This window comes from Saccostrea echinata, unplaced genomic scaffold, assembly GCF_033153115.1.
Source record: "Saccostrea echinata isolate AGI-Se365-2 ecotype Australia unplaced genomic scaffold, CSIRO_AGI_Sech_v1 ptg000017l, whole genome shotgun sequence".
NCBI classification, from domain to species: Eukaryota; Metazoa; Mollusca; class Bivalvia; order Ostreida; family Ostreidae; genus Saccostrea; species Saccostrea echinata.
Window position 1 is genome coordinate 2627056 of NW_026889766.1, and position 22618 is coordinate 2649673.

The 22618-nt window shown below is 33.0% G+C and overlaps 1 protein-coding gene across 1 annotated transcript in view; it reads right to left on the bottom strand.

Moving 5' to 3' along the window:
• LOC133189137 (multiple epidermal growth factor-like domains protein 10) overlaps positions 1–22618 on the bottom strand; it is a 118396-nt gene that overhangs the window by 90762 nt on the left and 5016 nt on the right. Inside the window, exons 2-6 of the mRNA XM_061324550.1 lie at positions 20512–20769; positions 20145–20282; positions 19035–19172; positions 13853–13984; positions 12974–13105 (exon numbers count right to left, since the gene is read on the bottom strand). Coding sequence (XP_061180534.1) covers positions 12974–13105; positions 13853–13984; positions 19035–19172; positions 20145–20282; positions 20512–20769 — 798 coding nt within the window. The remainder of the gene's footprint in view (positions 1–12973; positions 13106–13852; positions 13985–19034; positions 19173–20144; positions 20283–20511; positions 20770–22618) is intronic.

Consider the following 22618-nt stretch of genomic DNA (forward strand, 5'->3'; position numbering starts at 1 on the left):
GTTGTCGAAAATAGGTCGTCCTAGATTGTGACCTAAGAAACGATGAGCAGCCTTTAACTAGATATCATAAAAAGACAAAGATCAGTTAGATGTTCAAATGAGCATAATTTTGAAAATTATGAATATTAGTAAAACTTGTATCTGCTTGACTAATTGCATGCTACTTGTCGTAATTTTAACATCTACACGTAAACAGTTGTCTGTCAGATCAACGAGGTCGTAACATAATCATAAATACAGAGTACAAAACAAATGTTCACTTCTTAAAGAATCGTTGGAAATATTTCAAAGAAGAACACAGCTATCCACAAGCTTCCGGACAAATATATGCTAAGAGAGAATCTGAAGTGCCAGAATCAGCTTAGACCAATGTTTATTTAAATGTATACGGAAGGTATTATACTTAGGTATTGGAAAGATGGAGAAAATGTGGGAGTATACCGCCAAAATAAATTGTGCAAATCTATTCCTTATGTTGCAATTTTACTGAATTTGTTTAAGTTCGGCCGCCACCCTTTCCCTTTTCCTCGATTTGCTTCGTTTAACTTCTGGTCTCTTCTTTAAATATGCTTCTGACGCCTATAGTTTGGTCTACATGAATACCTGAGGTGTTTATAATTTTTTTGTCTAAATTTTTTGTCTAAATTCCTAGCAATATGTTAGTGACAGTAAACAAGATTTAAATATTGCTGCATTAATTTATCAGAATATCTTTAATGATCGTGTTGAAAATGAACCTAACGGTGTTGAAAATGAACCCAATCGAAAATTTCTTGTTTTGTTAAAATTTACTCTTTTTTTTTTTTTTTTTTTTTTTTTTTTTTTTTTTTTTTTTTTAAAAAAATCTTTTTAGCCTAGTCTGTTCGCAGATTTCTGTTCATAAAGGAAATATTAATTGAAAAGAGAGAAAAGATGACAAGACTCTCCATATTTATTATTAAGAAACGTTTAAGAAAAAAACATATTATTCTCTCTCTTAATGAGTATTCCTTTTAAATATGGTTAAAATATTTCAGACATATTCACCTTGGCAAAGAGGTTCCTTCCAGTTTGTTTTGCAACCTTTTAAGCAAGTTCCATTTTTTTTGTCACAATATCCCTCTCGACAACGTCCACATAAGGTGCTACAATTCTGGTCATAATAGTCGTCAATACATTCTTAAGTTTAAAAAAAGACTGATTATGAAATGTATAAAAAATAATATCACGAATTACAAATATATGTTACATGTAAATAGCATATGAAGTTATTGTAAATACAAATATATAGCGTAATCAGGCTTAAATTATCAAGAGGTCTACCCTGGCATAAAGGCTCTCTCCAGTTCAGTTTGCAACCAGATAAGCATATTCCGTTTTTCTTGTCACAAAATTCTTTAAGACAATTTCCACACTTGGTGCTGCATTTCTGGCCATATTTACCGTCAGCACATTCTATAAATAAAACAGATTAAAGGACATTACTTGCATGTAGAGTTTCAAAATTTTAATTGAAAATGAATTGTTTATTTGTGAAATAATGAAACCAAAATGATTAAAAATTTAAACAAAGCTGATTTTGCGAGTTCGGATACAATGACCTTGTCAGCACCTACAACCAGTCATTGAGTCAAATGCTGACTTACGTTTTTCATACTGATTGTTAGGCCATTATTTACACACTGAACTGTCTAAGGATATTTCCATTTTTTCTTATCATGACAAGGAGCACAAGGCGGGTGTGACCGGTCGGCAGGGGTTGCTCACTCCTCTATGGCACCTGATCCCATCTCTAAGTTTGAAGCCCGTGTTTGCTCTGTTCCTAATTCGTATCGTTTCATTGGACTTTCGAGATTGAATACTGTTCGTTATCTTCATATTTCATGATAGTGGGGAAGTTATCGGATTAATGAAAGTGGGATCATGCTGTTTTGTGCCGCCTTTGGGTGTAACAGTAGGCAGAGGAAGGAATCCGACCGGAGTTTCTTTTGATTTCCAAAGGATGGGAGCAGAAGAAAAACTGGACAATTTTCTGTCTCCGTGAGAACATTGTGCCTACGGAGAATAACCGCTTGTGTTCCAGGCCCAGCTAGACAGAGACCCAGAAAAACTTCAGGAGAATGGGTACTTAGGAGCCAGAATTCGCCTGCAGATCGATTCAAAGCCGGACATTCCCTCTTTCCTTACAGAGGTTCAAGAACGAAAATGCAACCATTATCCCCCGCCAAAGTCGGGGGCTCTTATGTGAAACGCCAGAGAGCCGATGTAAGTTATATGTATATTAAAGGATACTTATACTAACTGAATAAAACTCCTTTTTTTACATTCGTGCATACATACATACAAATAGGCCCTAACAATAACTTACACTGACTTCATAAGCAGTAAAGTACATTGCACATGTGCTATAAATGCATAAAAAAATAAAAAAAAGTATCACTTCGGGAGGGGCTGTTTCCCACCACTTTTTTTTTCAAAAAAAGTATTTTTCTTGTTAATCTACTTGATTTTTAATATTTTTTTTTCAAACAGATATTTAAGTTATTCTGGAAATTCTGCACGAAATGGAACCCAGGGGTGTTGATGAGGATTTAGAATCACCACCAGCTGACCAGGGACCTTTTACTTCTAAAGCCAGATTATATGCGAACCACCTGAGAGGTTAATGGAACAACTGTGCGGGGGGGGGGGGGGGGGGGGGGCTAACCTTCCAGAGCCAACTACTTTCGAGGATGAACCATCACCTGAAAATGTGCTTAAGAAAAAAGATAACAATACCCTTGTTTCATCATTACTGGAGATGACCAGAGGAGCCAGGCATCCTTGCGGCCCTTACAAAGGAAAAGGGACATCCAAGTGTCATTGACATCTAACTCCACAACCTAACCAGTAATGTTACTGACATAAAAATAACTTTCGATATAAAACCACATTTATTTCGTGGACAAATACGAGTATGTATATACTTATGATAAAGTCCACAACGAAACATCACTACTGGCCTAAATAATTACTGATGATGCCACTTTTTACTGATAATTTCTGATATTTACTGATATTATACTGTTGGTACTGAGAATTTCTGATATTTGCTGATATTTTTACTGTTGTTACTGATAATTGCTGTTGGTTCTGATAATTACTGATATTTACTGTCGTTTTTACTGTGCGTTCTGATAATTACTGATATTTGCTGAGAGTTACTGTTAGTACTGAGAATTGCTGATAATTACTGAGATTATTTCTCTGAACCCAGAAGATGTAAAACAAGCCTAACACTGACTGGAAAGGGAGGGAAATTGGTTGAAAGGAAGACTGAGGAAAGAAAATCTGTTTAGAATCGTTAAGAATCGTTCTTATCTAAAAAAAGGATTTCAGGAAAAAGAAAAATAACTGGTAGATAAAACATAATATAATAGTTATAATATAATATAATAGATATAATTTAAAAATAATCCTTTAAAGCTTGTCCTCATTATTTTTCAATACAGTAGTTGTTACACTTAAAAAAAAGTTCTGTTGAAAGCAGTTTCAGAATTTCTTGATAAGCCAAAAAAAATTTAAATAAATAAATGCATTACTTAGTAATAAAAAATAAAACCATTAAATACAAAGAGAAAAAAAGAAAGAGAAAACACCAAAAAAGAACAGGACGTTTGTAGAAGACACGCGCATTACTGTAAATGATCGTTGATGAAGTATTGCAGTAAAATTATTTGGACGTCACTCCCTCTTTCTCGCTTCCCACGGACGAGTTAAACATTTTTTTTAATTCAAATTCAAACAAGGAACAGAGGATGTTAATGCTTACAATTGAAAGAAATATGCTTGCAGAAGTAAATTTAGAGATAAAGACAATATCCCTATCTATTTTTTTTCAGTTTGAAGATATTCAAGACTACTTACAAGTCTTAGAAAAGTAATAAATACAAATGATAAGTATTTATTTTCACTAACCACAACGGTGCCTGATGTAAATTGTTTTTTAAAATACATTGTGGAATTCTAAATTTCCTTTCAATTAGTCCATTACATGCAACAGATGTGTGCTGGTCCAAGCATTATTCTTAAGCTACATGTACATGTACGTCTATATTGAGTCTATACCTTAAGTTGATATTAAGTAAATATCTTAATAATAAAACATTTCTTACATGTAGAGTTAAATTATATTAATAAGTATTTTAAAACAAAAAAATATATATTCCCGTCACTCTGTGATAATAAATATTCATTTTAAGAATCTGCTTATTATATTCCCCCTTTTCTGCCTTAAAATGTAGAATGCACAATAACATGTATCCAACCTTGAGGAAAATAAAAAGGATTAGAACCATAGAAATATGAAGCTTGAGACTGCATTTTTTTTTAGACATCTCAGACCCTTGTTTAGATAAAAATAAATTATTTCACCTATATCCCGAAGTAGAATTTTACAAGGATAAACATTTTTTCATTCATTTATCTACCTATGTATATGTATTAAATTTATTTCTTCTGAAAAGAGGCATTCTTAACTATAAGTTTTACTCATCAAGCTTCGCCGGAAATATAAAAACAGAAGTAATTATTCCCCTAGAATTTTAGTTTAAACGTTCCAGTTTACATGTACGAGCATCGTGTTGATAACATCATATTTGGATACATTTAAATTCTTTATTTTTTCATGTAATTGTTTTCCTTCTGTTATTTTTACTCAAATGAACGAATTTATGATTCCATCTGTCACTTTGTCGTTGCGTAACTGACTGTTTGTGATATCCGGCGAGTCCCGGCCGCCGAGTGCCCTTCTCTCTCACTCCCCGTGTCATACATGTATTTATTACATTTTCAACAGTGAAATACTGTGATTTATTTATTGAATAAAATTGATATTCTCTCACAGTGTGAAAGGATACCAAAATGATATTCTCTCACAGTGTGAAAGGATATCAAAGTTGATAAAAATAATTTCTGGCCTGTCATGAGATAGAGATAGTAACTAACTGTAAATTTCTTCCCAAATGTGTTGCTAAAATCCATGCTATGTAATGTTTTCAATCACACAACTGTTAAGCTATGACGTCTCAACCGCTCAACTATGACGTCAGGCCTATGACACTGTGTTAAGAAAAGACAGAGGCAAAGGGAAAATCAAAGAAAATGTAATAAACAGAAAATTTAATGTTTTGTAGATGAATATGGAATTTATTTCACTCGTGAGACAGGATTTTTTGATATTTCGCACTCGTGAAAAATATCAAAAAATCCTGTCCCACTCGTGAAATAAATTCCATATTCATCTACAAAACATTGAATATCCTCTATATATACAGCAGGGACACCCATTGTGTTATTTTCTCGCTACCGTACAGTGTACATCACAACGCTTCCGTTTGTGTACAATACCCATAAAAGTCCTAGGACCCCGTCACTGTGTTCAACAGTAATCAGACAAAATATATTTGTAACATTTGGGATGAATAAAAATATTTTTGTGGTAAATTGAACAGGATTTTGAACTTTTTCATGTAAACAAAATCTTATTTTAATATTCTGATGAATATAATGAGCTAAGTGCAACAAGAAAATAAGCTATAGTAACTGTTAATGAGGGATAGATTGTCAATTAAGTTAAAAATAGTCCATACTGATATCAAACATACTGATTCTCTATTAAATGACCTTGGCTTGTTTCAGTTAACTCTAACAACATGCTAAACTTTTTATAAAAATATTTCAGATCTGTTGTTTTCCTTAAGTTTACAAATCAACTATACTTCCGTGTGCATTTTACTTACAGTATGTCCTCATTTACACATGTAAATGTCTACCCTTCTGCAAAAACCACCAAAATATTTTTCCACTCTCAAGACTCAGCCCTAAATAAGATGCATCATTGATTACGGAAGCGCTATTTCTAATATGATGATTATAGATCGCGCGTGCTCCCCCCCCCTTTCAAAACTCATTTGCTACAAACTTCTGGTTAAGTTTCTTCGTGTGATTAGCCCGTTTTAAGAATTTTTACTGTTGTTTTAAGGTTTATCAGAATCCAGCAATTAAAACATATAAATTTTAGCATTAAAATTAATTTTATTTATTTTAAGGACAATATATGTCTCTGGACATGTTCTGTAAAAATTGTACATGAATTAATATGTTTATTTCTCTAAGGATATGAAATAGTTACGCTGAGGTTTTATGTATATCGAACATTTATTTTTTTCCCATTGGTTGTTTTACTGACAGTTCATGGAAAATCTCTATTTCTTATAAATATTTTTTGACGACAAAAATGGAATCATGATCAATGTATTCGAGAAACGTTATTATACTGTATGTGTCTTAACAAGTAAAGGTTTTGAACAACTTGTACATGTATCCGATGAAAATCTGTATGCTGTAGAAAATGTTCCAACCATTAGAATGTGTGAACGGACTGGTGGTGTATCGATCTTGACTTACTCTGATCCAGTTTCTTATAATACATGTACTTTGGTGCGGCGGATCAATAATTTTCTGAAACAAATAACTATAATCATGGTACATTGTATTGCATTGAAAATGAACGCTTTTTTTTTTTACATGTGTTCTTTAGATAACTTTTCACTCATATTGTGACGCCATCATTTGCCTGTTAAAAGCTGCAAATTTCAACCTGTATGCTGCACTTACATGTACATTTGTATATCTATATATAAATCGGTGGCAGGATCTTCCTTGTTTAACTTTTGACATGTTCTCTGCGGCATTTTTTTTTACCTACATAATGAGAAATCTTTCTCATGCAAATTTCGATCTGTACTCTGCACTTATAAACAATGAACAGAGAGGGATCTTTCTCGTGACTCTGCACTATTTTATCACTGAGGAATCTTTTTTTGTGCCAGCACCTACTGTGACAGAAAACCGCTGCTAATATATTCCCAACCGAAGGACGATCTCCATGTCCAATATCACCGCACCATATGTATATATTAAATTTTAATCCCGTTTTTTAAATTGGTTTTATTGAAACTGATATATTACGTCCTTTTTAGGCCTACTTCATCGATTGAAATAATACAAGTAAGTCCTTAAGAACTAAGAAACAGGATGAAATGTGTGTGTGTGTGTGGGGGGGGGGGGTTCAATCTTCTTACAGAAAGAGAAATTAAATTCAAATATATGATTACTAAAAATAATTTTTATGAGAAAAATGTATACTTCCCCCGCTGCCACTCAGGTTACAAATTCTAAATACCTACAGCTTAAAATAAGTTATAAAAATAAATTATTAAATTAGTTCGTTTAATTTATTTAATCCGTCCACCCCCCGTTTCTCTTTGCATCTCATGAACTTAGAAAATAATCTCAGTAATTATCAGCAATTCTCAGTACCAACAGCAACTCTCAGTAAATATCAGTAATTATCAGAACCCACAGTAAAAACGACAGTAAATATCAGTAATAATCAGAACCAACAGCAATTATCAGTAACAACAGTAAAAATATCAGCAAATATCAGAAATTATCAGTAGAAAGTGGCACTATCAGTAATTATTTAGGCCAGTAGTGCATATATTGAGACTTTAATTGAAAACCATTCATTCTAACTCCTCTGATGCGGTCCTTTGGATTTACCAGAAATTGCATTGATTGATTTGAACCACAGATCAAAATAATACTTTTCTACTGAACCCTTCTTTAATATTATCGTGTCATTCTTTGCAGAATACACCATTATTACTGTAACAGAAGAATACCGAAGTCATCTTCGTCATCTTAGTATCGATCATTTATAACATAAATGGGATAATTTTCCTTACAGCATTTCAAATAAAAAAGTAAATCAGAACTGTCACTTTAACCTATAGAATATTGATATGAAAATTCCAGCCAATACTGCAAGTAAGACAACTGGAACAGTGCCTCCAATTATGGCTGCATTGTTTTCTTCCTCCTGTAGTTTTTGAGCCAATGCTAAATATAGATAATTAGATTCAATATATTCGATATTTTAAGTCAGTATATATATTAAAAAAAAAAAAAAAAAAAAAAAAAAAAAAACCAGTTGTTTTAACCTTTGAGGATTTGATTAAACATCTGTTAGTTTAGTTCTTAATTTCTGAAATAAATGGTAAAGTAAGAAATTCCTCCCCAAACCTAAAAAGAAATATAGTGTAACAATGACAAGGTTTGATTATGTTGGTTTGAATCAGAAAAGCATGCAATGAAAACTATATATTCTTGTCAATTTGATATTTTTCATTCATACCGTCTTTTATATATCTTTACTTACAGGTAATAAATCAATATTTGCACAAAATATCCTTAATCATGTTATTCTATTTACACTTATTTCCAAAGTTAAGATCCGCTTTAAAAGAAATATTTTTTGGCCATTTTTGTCACTGACAGACGACATTGCATTGAATTCCTTGAAGATCAACGTTCCTTTTTATATAATCCTCAGAGACGCCGTGGGCATACCTTGCATTTATACAATCAGAATAAAACCTTATCATTTCAAAACAATTTAATACCCATTTTAACGAGTTGTCTCATTGGATAAGAAAAAGTTGATATTGTATTACCTGTCTTTCCTACGTCACAATGACATCGTAAAAAGCCTGTCAATACGCGTTTCTTACCCTTTTTTTAATTAAAATAGTATATGAAGCTATTTTCTAATGGAAAATACACTTAACGGTAGAACATTAAACTCAAAGGGAAATAAAACTTACCTTAATTATTCTTGTATAACCTAGGTTGATCTAATTTAAGCTATTTTTAATAAACTGTGTTGCAGTTTATAAAGCGTAAGCTGCACAATCATGATTATAGAGGTAAATTTTGGTAGCTATTAAATTCATTTCTTAAATAACAATTGTATTATTTATGGTATTTAATGCAAAATGTATAGAAAGAAATATATATGAAAAGGGTTGATCCAAGCCGTATTGATATTTTCAAAGGGATTTTGAATTTATGCTGATTACTACTGGTACGAGTTGCAAAGAGGTTATGAGCCAATGAAGGTCATTATTCACCAATGTAAGTTCCATAGGTTCTTTATTATCAAGCTTAAAATCTTCGTTTTGCTAAATACTAATTTTCAAGAAATAGGCAAATTTACTGTTTACTTTTAAGTACTGGTATTCCCAATATCAAGGTCTGTTCTGAAAGCAGTCCTAATTATGGCAATCAAATAGCCGTAAAATACACTATGATTTTGTTACTGAGGTTTTATTTAGATTTACAGTAAATACCTCAATTATATGTAAGTAGAAAAAAGAATATAAAATATGTAGCTATTAACAATCCACAATTTTGGCAGCGGGATGAAGATATGAAATGGTCATGCTCGGTGCGTCAATTCCCTTATCATTTCATGTCATCTCCATTATTGTATGTACCGATTCAATGCAATAGCGACCTTGATTTGATGAAAATTAGCGTAAAGTACTTTTCTGGATGAATACCATAATTCAGTGTATGTTATTACATGTAGGTTTGAAATGTCTCATTTATTACGAGCATGTGTGCTACAAATGTGCTACAAACAGGACACTTGAGAGGCTTGACATTTTGTTCATATGTTTCATTGAAGATTTCATTTTATGAAGTATTTGAAATAAAAACATAGCAGTCACTTATAATTTACAGATCTGAAGTCGTATGAAGAACTTAGTCAACATAAAGACTGTTAGAGGACACCCCCCCCCCCCTTTTGTGCGTGTGTGCGGAAGGGGGTATGTCTGAGGAGCAGTCGTGATAATAATTATCACCCTGAAGAGACACAAAATAGACCCCGTCATTAGTGTGCCAAGGTACTTAACATAACAATGGTTAGTTGACAGGATGATACATCTTAAGACACTCATAATAAATGATATATGTTATAAATAAATAGTCTAAGGGATTAGGATACACAGGGAAATTAGTTTATATGATTTCATTTAGCTTTATACCGTTTTAAAATGCTTATTTCAAAACTATTTTAAAGAAAATATACAGAAATATTGAATGTAAAAGCATACAGGAAACCCGTTTGTTGCATCTTTGAGACAATTCAGAGTAAACTTGCTAAAAGTTTACTTCTGTGATGCAAATGTGCTTAAAAAAAGAAGATCTGGCTGAAAATGACATTCTACCTTACTGATGTTTAATATTCATACAATTAGGCCGAGGAATCTTAAACAAGCAAAGTCTCACTTACTTAAGAAATAAATAAAAGGTACAAAAAAAGTTCAATTGGTTTCAAAACGCTTCTCAGTAGATTTGATCACTTACAAAAAAGTTCATTTCCTATTGATTTTTTAAATTTTTTGATACATTACCTATATCTATATCTACATTTGAACAGAAATACTACACTAACGATCCGCCGTATCACTACGTTGTGAAGCGTATGATTGATTGATTGTATGATGTTACGTTTTACGTCCCATTCGAGATATTTTCACTCATATAGAGACGTCACCTTATACCGGTGAAGGGATTCAAATTCTGACCTTTACTCGGCACTCAGGGCCATTGACCAGTGAGGGATCTTTATCGTGCCAAAGCCTGCCGTGACACGGGGTCTCGGCTTTTAAGGTCTCATCCGAAGGACCCGCAACTTTCACTTCAAAGTGCCGAGCGCATGGCGAAGGAACAGTTGCTACTCATTTTTTATCGACTTAGGTCCGTCGCGGCCAAGATTCGAACTCACGACCTCCCGATCACGGAGCGAGCTTGTGACGCGTATGTACACAGTGACTAAGAATGTAGTTCATGAAAGTTTGACTAGGCCTTATATTTGAATGCTTATACTGATGTCAGCAATCAAATTCTGGAAATGTATATACAGCTACAATGATAGCTATTGAGGATTATTCTACTCTTTTAAGTTTGAAGTCGAAGCGTTGGTATTTCAGCGAGACACGTCTGTTTTACTTTATACTTTAAAAGAATTTCGTGTAAAGAAAGGTACTTTTTTCGGAGATATATTAATGCTTTCATTCAAAGCATTTGTCATTAATTTCTGATCATGGCACCTGATCCCACCTCTGATGTTTGGAGGTCCGTGTTTGCTCTGCTCCTATTTTGTATTGTTTAATGGACTTTTGAGCTTGAATACTGTTCGTTATCTCCATATCTTTCAAAGATATATATATATATATATATATATATATATATATATATATATATATATATATATATATATATATATATATATGTATATGTATATATATATATACGTTGATAAGTTAGATTCTTGGTACAGTAAAAAATACATAAATAAATGAAAACAGAATGCTACAGTCCAAATTAAATAAAACCTTTACTGTTAGCGCTTTCAGCCATGTTGGCTCTTCAGACAGTTATGAAAAGTTCAAAACGTTGTCAATAACGTTGCTAATGACGTCGTAAAAATCTTAGGTATTATGACGTCACAATGAAGTTTGTGGTAGCGGCTACATGAACTTTTTCAACGCAGTTGAAATACAATGTATAATTAAAACATAGAAATAATATAAAATCTGTGAACACATAATCTATCATTTGCGATTTAGTTTTGGATTAAATAGCCTTATAAAATAGTCCTCTTTGGTAACACGGGCGCTTTCATCCGATGTCCACATTTTGTAGAACGGTGTTGATTATTGACGATTTGTCCAGAAGATTTTTCATGCAGAAGACAAGCACCAAACCTGAGGCGGATTTTAACCAAAGCGAAATTTTCCTCTAGCAACCAGAGAGTCGTTAAAAAGTGTGGTGACCCCCGATGTGGAACGTGTGATTTCATTCAGGAGGGCGAACAGATTACACTTAAAAACGGGAAAATTTTAAAACCAAATACGAGTATGAATTGTAAATCTTCAAATTTGATTTACTGTACAATATGCCCTACCTGTGGAGAATATTATATAGGGCAGACAAATCAACTCAACGCACGAGTTAGGGTTCACAAACAACATAAAAGGGACGAAACTGTCAGATGCAACCCATGTTCAGAACATTTTGCTGAGTATGGTAAAGGAAAATTTAAGATTTTCCCGTTCTACAAAATGTGGACATCGGATGAAAGCGCCCGTGTTACCAAAGAGGACTATTTTATAAGGCTATTTAATCCAAAACTAAATCGCAAATGATAGATTATGTGTTCACAGATTTTACATTATTTCTATGTTTTAATTATACATTGTATTTTAACTGCGTTGAAAAAGTTCATGTAGCCGCTACCACAAACTTCATTGTGACGTCATAATACCTAAGATTTTTACGACGCCATTAGCAACGTTATTGACAACGTTTTGAACTTTTCATAACTGTCTGAAGAGCCAACATGGCTGAAAGCGTTAACAGTAAAGATTTTATTTAATTTGGACTGTAGCATTCTGTTTTCATTTATTTAAGTTCTAATATATATATATATATATATATATATATATATATATATATATATATATATATATATATATATATATATATATATATATATATATGCTCTTATAGCTAGAAATATATAATGCAAAGGACGGACAACTTTAATACGAAAATATTGTATATAGCTAAACATCTACCTTGACACAAAGGCTTTTTCCAGTTCGGTTTGCAACCAGATGAACAACTTCCGTTGTTCTTGTCACAGAATCCTTCAAAACAATGACCACAGCTTCTGTTGCATTTCTGGTCATAAAATCCGTCATTACATTCTAAAATTAACCAAAAAAGCTGGAAATTGAATTATCAGTCATTCATTTTTTCCCCTTAGAACAGCTGAATTATACTGTTTTGAATGAAAATGCTTAAAACCTGCTTTTTAAACACGGGATGTCTCTGATATAAAATAAACTTTAGATACAAAAACAAATTAGTGGATTGATATGTTAATATTAATGGTAAAGTCAGTGATAAACTTTGAAAAAAACGTTAACAAAACACCATTTATTTTAACTCCTCCTATTTACTAGAGCATTTTTAGTGCTACGTGTATTTATAGCAAAAACAGAAGGAGAACCGTACCTTTTTTTCAAATCCCTACCTTGACATAAAGGTTCTTTCCAGTTTGTTTTACAACCATTTAAACAGCTTCCGTTTTCCTTGTCACAAAATTCACTTTGGCATTCTCCACACTTAGTGCTGCAATTCTGGTCATAAAACCCGTCAATACATTCTAAAAGTATAAAAGTAATTCAAATAAACATTTCACTGTTCCTTAGAAATCTGTCAATGCATTCTCAAAATATAGATGTTAAATAATGCAGTTCATCCTTCCTAATAACTCAGTATTTCTTGTTTGCACGAATCTGTTTACATCTATGATTAAACTATATTGGTAGTTAAGTAATGATGAAAGTAAGTTCAGGCTAAATGATTTTTATTTGAGGATGACTTTTACCCAGATGACAAAAAAATTCCGCTGATAAGACTGAAAACCATTTATTGTACATTGTAGACCTGGGATTGCTGTGGTATTGTTCATTTTTAAATTACTTGTCCAATGATCTTCTTTTCGTGGTTGTGGCCATTAAGTATTTCTCAGAGAATATTTCAATGTTTTTTACACAGTGACCATTATTTCATTTATTAGCAAAGAATAACAAGTATTGAAACTCTTTTGATAATGAAATATATCATAAATGGAACAGTTTTCGGAAAAAAGAATTAAACAAATATAGTTCTTCAAACTATAAATATCTTTATTATCTCAGTTTTGATTTAGCATCTTGTACTTTATAGCATTCCATTTCTGTCAACTAAAACCCTGAGTAAACGTCATCTTTAAAGTGCAAGATGAAACAAGTATATATTCGTTTAACTGGTAAGGATCTTTATTAGATATATATTTTGTAATGATTAAATGAAAAATATATTCTGAGGTTAGGTACTTCATTTAGAAACATAAAAAATGAAATCGTGCTTTGGCATAAAGGTTTCTGCCAGTTTGCAGAGCATCCACTCATACAAGTTCCGTTGGTCTTGTCACAAACTCCTTCAAGACAGTTTCCGCATTTTCTGCTACAGTCCTTGTCATAAAATCCGTCAACACACTCTGAAAGGAAATATAAATGTTAATGTAAATATCAATATAAAATAAATTATGTGTATAACTGTCTAACTAATGATGTCTTCATTAATTAAATGTCAATAGAAATAGTTTGTCATGTATAAAGCCAATCCCAAAAAACATTGTATACTAAATACCTTCAGCTAAAATTCGAGAAATTACATGCAATACCTATTCAATATCTGCATTCATTGCACATTAAAATAATGTAATTAAATGTTCTTTTGAAATATTGTGAGCTGTCCAAGTGATCTAGCCGAAAAAAACATTATTGTTAAATTTAAATTACTGAATTATTTAAAGGAAGAGTATTTTATTCATGAAACATGTTACAATACCAATAAATAAAATGCATGTCCTGTTTTTAGATTTCAACCCAAAGTGCAAAGGACTAGCTGAATGACTTAAATACAAGTCAATGAAATAAAGTAGGTAACTTATTTATTATAGGAAATGCAATGTTACTGGTTCTTGTGTTCAGATATTTACCTTGGCATAAAGGTTCTTTCCAGGTCAGTTTGCAACCAGATAAACAGATTCCATTTTTCTTGTCACAAAATCCCTCAAGACAATTTCGACACTGAGTACTGCAATTCTGGTCAAAGTAACCGTCAGCACATTCTAGAATTGACAGGTTTTTTTTTTTAATTGCAGATGCATTACTTCTGATTATATCATGATACAAGTTATTTCCTTAAAGTTAATAACAATCATATGGTGTTCAATTATTATCAACATTCAATATCTGCTGCTGGAATCACGACCTGAACGACTCAAGAGAAACGGTTGGATCGAAACGTTCTAAGTTGTACAAAAGAAATTTATTTGTTATTCAGTTTCAATCAAAGGTGTAAGGGGATTTATCCCGACTTTTTATCAATACATCGGATCTTGGCCTCTTAGTATATGGAATAAAAACCGGGGTTAATCCCCGAAAACCCTTGATTGAACCTGGATAACTAGTAACATCTACCTTGACATAAAGGTTCTTTCCAGTTCAGTTTGCAACCAGTTAAACAACTTCCGTTTTTCTTGTCACAAAATCCCTCAAGGCAATGTCCGCACTGGATACTACAATTCTGACCATAGTTTCCCTCAGCGCATTCTATAATTGACAGAATTTATTTTTAACAGATGTACTACTTCTTAAAAACAGTCGTTTTAATAATTTCTAATATAAATGTTTATTTTAGTTCTTATACTTGTAAAAACAAAGTCTAGGTAACTTTTATCAATGCAAAAATATTGCACATTGCTCATTTTAATGCTAATCATATACCTTGACACAAAGGCTCTTTCCAGGTCTGTTTACAACCAGATAAACAGCTTCCGTTTTTCTTATCACAAAATCCCACAAGGCAATTTCCACACTGAGTACTGCAATTCCGGTCATAGTAACCATTAGCACATTCTACATCAATGGAATATACGTGTTCAAAATGCCAGTTTGTGTAGTACATGTATTATAAAGAACATCTTTAATTAATTTCTTTTTTACCAGAGCTGGCTCACACTGACTGAATCCTGGCTCACACGGCCTCATACTAGACCTGTTTATATGTTTAGCTATATAATATTTGTGTCCTATATGAAAAGATTTACTTCTGAGGAGAAAGGCTGAAAACTATGCATTCTGTGTGAGAAAGAGCTTATCCTGATCGAGTACAATAGACCCAGGATAAGTGTCTCTCTCAAAGAATTGACAGTGTGGTGCCTTCTCTCAATGACAAGGTGAAAGTAACAAACAGAGATCGATCTCATAGAAACTACAAACAATACGAATTTGAGAACAGGGCCTAAACACGTACCCTAGAAATTCAAGAGGTTGGATCAGAGCAAGCATCCCCTGTTGACCGGTCACACCCACCTTAAGCCCATTGTATTGATACACAGTAAGGTAGACTGATCATTCCATAGTTAAATTTAGTATTAAATCAAAGGCCTAACAATTGGTATAAAACACGTCAGCAACCCAACCCAGTGGTAGATTGTATTTGCTTAAAAAGTCAATATAACGACCAAAAAGTTTACGAAGTTGAGATTGTTGAAATCCCTGTAGCATCTACTCAGCTTGCCCTTCAGTATCGAATAAATTCGGAGATGTAAACAACGTGCGCATGTGATAGAGGTAAATTACTATAAAAATAAGGAAAGATTTTGATGGAGAACATCAAGTCTTCTTGTTTATCACACAATTTAGTTGTGAGTTGACTCTTATCTTATATAGTCAGTAAAGCGTCCAAATATGAAAGGGATGTGGCGGATAAAGCATATGTTTTAATCTTCTTATATAGAAGTTTCTGAATAAATTCTGCTAAAACAATTTAAAAGTAGGTCTTCTAATAAAAAACTCAATTAGAAAATATAGAAATTCCAACAGTTTCTTAGAAGACTTGGTCTCCGAAGACAGCATAAGTGTTGTTAGTGAGGAACTCCAGCATTCTTTTAATATCTTTTTTAGAGTACTTGTTTATAGAATCAGACTGATTTTTTATCAAAGTAATTTTGTTAATGACCAATTACAATACACAAAAACTTAGGGGAATTGTTGTTCAAAGTGCAGAAAAGGCTTACGTTAGACGTTATGTGTCAAAAACTGAAAATCATTGTACAGATTTCTTCATTCTACTTGCAAAGGAATTTTGCATAAAATCTAAAAGAAGAAAAAATAAAGAACTTGTTGATAGGCTGAAAATTGGTCGATGGAAATCACGAACTTGCATGACTTTATCTTACTCCTGAAGTCTCACATTTTACAACTTCGATGTTCTTTTCAGGACATGCAAATATTTTTTTCCTTCCTATTTTGGAAAATATTATGTCTTCTGCAGGAGGTATAAAGTCGTTTGCAGAACGTTTTTGTCGTTCGCACGACTTATTATCTCGTTCGCACGAGATATTTTGTCATTCGCACGAGATCATTATTTCATTTGCACGACATATTAAATTATCACGAGAGAAATTAATCTCGTTCGCTCGAGATATTTTGTTGTTTGAACGAGATATTATCTCATCCGCTTGACATAATATGCCTTTCGTTCGAAATATTACGTTTGCAGAATATATTATCTCCTTCGCAGGACATAATGAGTTTGCATGAGATTTTTTTTTTACTTATTTCGCAGCTAGGTTAAGGACTCTCATATATACGTCAGTCTATGCAGAGGTTCGGGAGGGCTATTATGACATCACGTTAAAAACAATACAAATGAATCTCGATGAATAAATATATACTATATGTTCTTTTTAAAACACACTAAATACTTTTGTTTCTCATAAATGTTATAAAGATACATGGATGTGCAACTTATCTTGCCATAATACCACTTAGCTTATGCAGAATGAAAGCCAGCTTGATCTCGCTGTACTTACTGAGATGACGTCATTTCTTAGTTTGACACGCAGTTTCTCTGTATTTGAGGCGTGGATCAAGCTTTTATCGTAGCTTGTAAAAATAAAAATAAATACGAAACATGTGTAGTCAGACAAAAAGAGAGACATATTCTGAAATATATTAATCCACATTTTATTGTTAAACTAAATTTATAATGTGTAGACTTTAGATATAGCCGTAGGGAGCACATTTGTACAGTAACGTGCTAGAATGAGGGGTCCAGCCACTCGAAAATATTAAAAGTTCAACCATATCCGCTTCACTATAAATTCTGAATTTTTAAACACATTTAGCTATTATTCCTACTATTCTGAAAAGTGCTGGGAGCTGGTTGTACATTGTTTATTTGTTCCGTAATCTAACATTATTCTAATGCGTATTACAGTTTTGTTTGGAGTTTATAGAAAGACGGCTAAATTTTAAACAATTCTCGAGCATGAGGAAGTTGCTCCCAGCACTTTTCGGGTTAAGGAATTGGTCTGAAAGAAAACAAAATAAATTTTATAGCGGAAAGATGCCCGTATATCGTTGAACTTTTACGATCTTTGTAGTAGTACATATATGGTCCAATTTTAAACCTGTCACGTGACAAACAGCTGATGTAAGCGATGTCACTTTGGCCGAACTCAGCAGAGACCCGATATATACAAATGCAATCACCACAATTCACATTTATCAAAACTACTGCTGTTCAAAAAATATTGAATTTTTTTTCATTTTCCCTGAATATATAAAGGCGTATATTTCATGGGCGTCCTTAACCTAGCCGCGTTTCTCCTTTGAACTTTCTGACCAAAGTCTAGAGCATTTAGAAGCTAATTTCAGAATATATGTGGCTAAGTGGAAAATTCTTATTATGTGTTTATATTGTAGCTTGCTCATAAATAGAATTAATTAGTTATTCTTCTGAAACAAAAGAGCTATTGCAATTTAAAAAAAAACTGCATGTATATGTTCAATTTGTCAGCATTTTTCTATCATGAATTATTCAAGATACAAGATACAAAATTTTATCAGTCCAATTTGAATTAGTCCAATTAGTCCAATTATATAATGCATAAATATATACTGCATAAATTCATTCTCAGTTGCGTGGTGAACATCATGATTGATCAGTCGATTGTTCGTAGTTTTTTGTCCATTGAAAGATTATTTCACACAAAATAAGATATTTTTTATATTTCATATTTTTGAAACAAACAAAATAGGATTGAATACACCTTGGTAACTAAAACTTTGGCATCGAGGACATTTTAATTGGTTTTAAAATATCAATGTTTTCAGTATTATTTGTTAAGTATTTATTGATAACAAATATAAGATTTAACAGAAAACCTGCGGTAATGTCTTAAAGTATAACATAACATTTTCGAAAACACTTCGGGTTGTATAGATTTTTAAACTAATGATACATGATAACTTAAAAAAGGTAAAAGGAATCACAGGAAGAAACAAGACCTTTCATTTAAAACTGAAAGGCGGCTCTGAAAAGGTTCAACTTTAGGTAAACATAACGAGCAATGATCGATCTCAACAAACTTACAAACAATACAAGTCTGTGAACAGGATATAAAACACGGACTTCTGGAAATTTATGGGATGGGATCATGTGCCTAGGAGGAGTGTAAAACATATACAAACCTTTACAAAGATCTCCCGTCCAGTTTTCCTCACACCCAGATAAACAGCGTCCAGTTCCTTTGTCACAAGGTGTGTCATGTTTACAGTGCCCACATTGTACACATCTCCCATTTAAAGCATATGTCCCGTTGTCACACACTGATGAAAAATGCATTTCAAAAGAATTAGTGTCTTCACTATGCAATGTGTCAGGTGATATCCAAAAGGAGAATACGTGATCATTCGCAGAATTAGAACAATTGGAAAAACTTCTAGCATACGGATAACAGGTAGAGCAAAAATCTTATCTAAATGCACTAACAAAAATATTTTTCTTCTGTGATTTTTCTTCAAAATATTCTCCATATTTTCATATAAGAAAGGAACTTAAGGTTTCATACATTTAAACTCACATTCGTCCTTTTTATTTTGTTGATCTTAGCATGTTTTCTCAACCCTCTGGCATTTACATACCAGCGAATAAAACAAATAAATCAAAATTTTTCACAAATGTAGAATCATATATTTTCTTCTCCCTGAGTTTGAGCTTTTTGTTTTGTCTTCCATGCCTTAATGATGCTTGTATTTCTTTTAAGCATGCAGAGTTTAATTTATAATTGTTGTATATACGAGGTACATGAACTCTAATATGGACATACCCCAGTATATTTACAGGTTTACGGAAAACTAAGATTTAAATTTCATATTTGATTCCGAGAAAATATTGTCGAATGCTTAGATTGTACTTTCCATATTCTTTACTGTTCACGGTAGCTCAGTCGGTAGAGCGCGCGTTCCGTGACAGGGAGGTCGTGAGTTCGAATCTCGGCCGCGACTGAACTTAGTCGGTAAAAATGGGTAGCATTTGTTCCTTCGCCATGCGCTCGGCACTTTGAAGTGAAAGTTGCAGGTCCTTCGGATGAGACCTTAAAAACCGAGGCCCCGTGTCACGGCAGGCGTTGGCACGATAAAGATCCCTCACTGCTCAAAGGCCCTGAATGCTGAGTAAAGGTCAAAATTTGAACCCCTCACTAGTTTATAGTGACGTCTCTATATGAGTGAAAAATTCTCAAATGGGACGTAAAACAACATACAATCAATCAATCAATCCATATTCGTAACAAAACTTACCAATACAATCTAAGGACACAGCATTGGGATCAAAACAGCCATAGATACACGATCCGTTAAAAGCATCACAATGTCTGTTTTTACACTTATCACTGCATGCATCAGTACATCCAAAATGATATCTATTTTGATCACAACCTACAGTGATAATAGACGATATCTAAAGTCTAATCAGTGTTTTTTTTTGTTTTTGTTTTTTGAATTATTTCAAATCAGTTTATGCAATACTATTTATACGGTGTTCAAGGTAACCCTTAGAAATTAAGTATACACGCAAAAAACCGAAACGACAGTAATACTTCCTAGGATGCTTTTTTATCTTACTAAATGTACTATAAGTTAAAACACTTTTTATAACGCAACTCACCCATTACCCTCACTTCACATATATCAATTGTGGTCTTCAATATATCTACAGACAAACAGCTTGACGTAAATCCATCTGGTCGTTCGTTAAAGAAGGCTATTCCCTGAGCTAATTTATTCACAGTTATGTTATAAATAGACACTGGACATCCTGACATAGGATCGTGACGGTAAACAAGACTCCCCGTGTCTCCAAAGGGAGGATTATAGGATACGTCCTCGTAGGTATACAATGAGAATCCAGTCGCCCGACTTGTCGCTTAAAAAGACAGCACTATGATTACATGTATTATATCGTACAGGGTGTTTCAGGATATGTGTTATATTTTTATACCTAAATATATTTCTCAACTACCATTTTTCTCACACAAGTAAATATCATTTAAAACATCAAATTTGCATATTTATTCCATGTAAAAACGTTTAAAAAACCATGGTATTATAATGCTTTATTGTAACATAAACGCCTATGTCGTAATTTGAATATTTTACAAAATGAATATAACATCAATATAATACTGAACTGTAAAGCTGTTTTAGCAATACAAAACGCCAAACATCAAACAAAAATATTTGAAAAGAAAAGAAGCTTTTAGGATGTTTTTCAGAAGGTGAGAACAAGGTTTGAAGAGCAGAGACAGGCAATATGCGATAAATAGCACGGTAATCCAGGAAGATTCAGGACTTTAAGAACCGAAGACTTTCCTGATATAGAGAATTTCATATTTACGGTGTTATATTATTTATTTGCTTGTAAAGTACTTAAGATTTATTTTGGGGGGGTTTTCTTCCATAATATTACATTTCGAACTCTCTGTTTTCTCCCAATATGAACCTGCACTCACCAGCTGAGTTCATAGCACCATGAATGCAACTTCATCTGCTATAAGTGCATTTCGTTTCTTACACTTACGCAGTACAAGCTACTCCGCTAATACAACACATTCAGAAGTACATATATGGAAGGTTGTGTAAAAGGCAATAAATTTAGTTTTTAATGGAATCCTCCGGGGAAAAAAAAGAAATTTAAAATGATTAAGTGTACTTATTGGGGTGTTTTTCATTTAAAAAAAATTAGTCAACGTGATTAATTGTAAAATAAAACTTTCTACAAATTAAACAGAGCTGTATATCTTTAATTTATTTGTTTATTTTTACGCATATTGTTACAAAGAACGATAACTCTTCACGCTTTTTTTTTTTTTTTTTTTTTTTTTTTTTTTTTTTTTTACGTTTAGACAAAGCGAAATTTCTGTAATAGTGTATCAATTTCAAGAACGTTTTAACTCTTATAAAGAATTTTAAGATCTTAAAAAACATAAGAAAAACATTCTAAAGTTAAAATCAGTAAAAAGAAACATTCTTTTTTCATATTATCGTTATTTATAATTTTTCTCAGAAAGTTTCGATGACAATGACGTCAAGGAGCTTTACAACAGCATCAAAACAAAAAGATTAAGAATTTGAGGACGGCGCGGTTTGTATCCAGATAACTGTGGTTAATAAGCAAATAGAATGATATATATTGTATGTGATTTATTGGAGATAAAGTGGATAAAGTATTTTTAATCAGGTTTACTAATTTTATTGTCATATTTTTCTTCATTGGAGGTCGTCCGCGTGGCGCAGTGGATAGAGCGTCTGCTCTAGAGTCGCCAAGTAAGGAGTTGATCCTTACGTCGCGGGTTCGAATCCCACTGTGGGACGTGGAGACCGTCCTTCGGATGAGACCGTATAAACCGAGGTCCCGTGTCGCAGTAGGTGCTGGCACGAAAAAGATCCCTCACTTCTCAATGGCCGTAAGTGCCGAGTATAGGACAAAATTTGCAGCTCTCCACCGGCAAGTGGTGGCGTCTCCATATGAGTGAAAAATTCTCGAGAGGGACGTTAAACAACATACAAACAAAAATCAAAAATTTTTCACTGGAGACAAGCACCCGTGCCCTTATGCAGGCCAGAATTTCCTCTGACATTCTTGACATCATCGAATAAGCCTGCAGAGCAGTTGCTATTCATAACGCCATGTTCACTGAATAACGTTGATTATTTCTTAAACAATTATCCTTTACTGGACCTCCCATTCGAATACCCTTCATGGTACCCCTCCA